At 32.9% G+C, this 2,322-nt stretch overlaps 1 protein-coding gene across 1 annotated transcript; it reads left to right on the forward strand.

Moving 5' to 3' along the window:
• Positions 1-318: 318 nt before the first annotated feature.
• LOC100603746 (cytochrome c-like) lies at positions 319-627 on the forward strand. Its single transcript, XM_012505297.1, has one exon. It carries the CDS (start codon positions 319-321, stop codon positions 625-627), a length of 309 nt encoding a protein of 102 aa, XP_012360751.1.
• Positions 628-2,322: the final 1,695 nt, after the last annotated feature.

The following is a 2,322-nucleotide window of genomic DNA, read 5'->3' on the forward strand; positions in this document are numbered from 1 at the left end:
CAATAAATTCTTTGTAGAGTTTGTTTATTGGTTTGCTTTTAGTAAGATACTTCTAAGGCCTTGCATATCTGGAAATTGTCTTTCTATTTCTTTCAAATTTAAATAGTAAATTTACTTTTGAGTTACAACCCTTTCTCCTCAAAATTGTATATGGGCAGTGTCCTCCAGGATATACTGTGAAATGAAAAAGCCAGGTAGAGGAATGTGTCTATATCATACCACCATTTCTCTAAGAAAAGGGGAGATACGAGAGACTGGAGACGTCCAGCTTCAGAGCAGGAACCTTAGTTGCACCAGCGACGAAAAACAGAACTAAATATGGGTGATGTTGAGAAAGGCAAGAAGATTTTTGTTCAGAAGTGTGCCCAGTGCCACACCACGGAAAAGGGAGGCAAGCATAAGACAGGGCCTAATCTCTTTGGGCAGAAGACAGGTCAGGCCGTTGGATTCTCGTACACAGACACCAGTAAGAACAAAGGCATCACCTGGGGAGAGGATACACTGATGGAATATTTGGAGAATCCCAAGAAGTACATCCCTGAAACAAAAATGATCTTTGCCGGCATTAAGAAGGAGGCAGAAAGGGCAGACTTGACAGCTTATCTCAAAAAAGCTACTAATGAGTAATAATTGGCCACTGCCTTATTTATTACAACACGGAAATGTCTCGTGACTTTTTTATGTGTACCATACTTTAATAGATCTCATACACCAAAATTCAGATCATGAATGACTGACAGAATGTTTTGTTGGGCAATTCTGATTTAAAACTAAGACTAGGTTGTGGTTAAATGAATATGTTCAGTTTTTGAATTGCAATAGTAATTCCAATTCAGTAAATGCTATCACTGTTTACCCCTTCTAAAGATAGAATTAGACTTTGTTAGTAATGTTCAACTTTTCACAAAGATGGTGAGTGCCATCTTAAAACTTACTGGAGATTGGTTTTATATTTAGATTTATATAACTGGTTATGTGAATATATTTAAATACTGGGGAAATTCCTTCACTGTCTCAGAACCAAGCAAGATTCACCTGTGTTTTGTCTTCATTTTCCTCTTAAAGGCAAGAGTTGAAGATAAATAAGGTAGCAATGTCTACTTTATGTTTTGGGGCTTAACTGTGCCAATCTAATTAGAATTCCTTGTATTTAAAATGGTTCCTTTTATTTATTGCAAGGCATTTTAGTGTGGTTTATGTGTAATATCAAAGATTATTTAACACTTCTCACATTTCATAGATCTGTAAGGTCACATGCATTTAAAATAGTAGCAAGTTAAACTTCACTCTTGAATTCTTTACAATCTAAGTCAAACTAAGTTATAATTTAGGATTGTCTTTAAACAGCCATTCAGAAACATAAAACTGTAGAACTGCTGTGTATTTGTGATTGGGAATGGTGCTTTTGCCAGCTTAAAAGGGTTAAAGTAGAGGCGATATACACAAATTTTAAAATTATGTGTGATCATAAGAATTAAGATAATTAAAAAGAAAACCACAGGGAAAAAAAGAAAAGAGGAGATACACACGTGTACACATTATATCTAATTAACGTGTTAAATATATGTATGTTATAATATGTTAAACTGTGTTAATTAATATAATGTGTTAATATAGTATTACATGTTATATGTTGAATAATATTAAATTAGCATATGTTAATGTTATCACACAGTAATATAACATGTTGTTTTATACATTTATTGTTATACATTATAGCATATTATATTATCATATGTTAAATGTATGAAATTAACATATATAAGTTAAAAACAGAATAAACCTTAACATTTAAAATGCTTAAATTAAAAAAGAAAGGAAATATTTTGAAAGATTCAGGGGTTGAAAACAGACTCCTTTGAATGGACCCGGTATTATAGCTCTGTCTTTGATGCCGTGTTTATACTTTACATAATCATAAAACAAAATCAAACAAAGAAAAATACAATCCCCAGACTACAAAAGTAAATTTAAACAGATGAACCAAGTTGTGAACTCAGTCGGTAACCTAACCTCACCACAAAGGAAATATCCCAAGTGGCTCTAAAGCATAGTAATTTAACTCTGCGTCTCTAATGGAATAGATCCTAAGAACAAAAGAAAAGGCAAAGAAAGTCTTAAATTGTTTCCAGTAATAGCACAGCATTGTAGGTGATAGCATTGATACTGTTATTGTAAGATAATAAATCAAATGAGTAATTATATCAGTGTCATCAAAAACTGAGATTTGGGGCTTGGTGGGAAGGAGATACAGACATGAAATTGATGAGGTCAAATAAAATCCCTTAAGCCTGATTTTGAATTGGATATAAACGTATGATG

This window comes from Nomascus leucogenys, chromosome 2 (assembly GCF_006542625.1).
Source record: "Nomascus leucogenys isolate Asia chromosome 2, Asia_NLE_v1, whole genome shotgun sequence".
NCBI lineage: Eukaryota > Metazoa > Chordata > Mammalia > Primates > Hylobatidae > Nomascus > Nomascus leucogenys.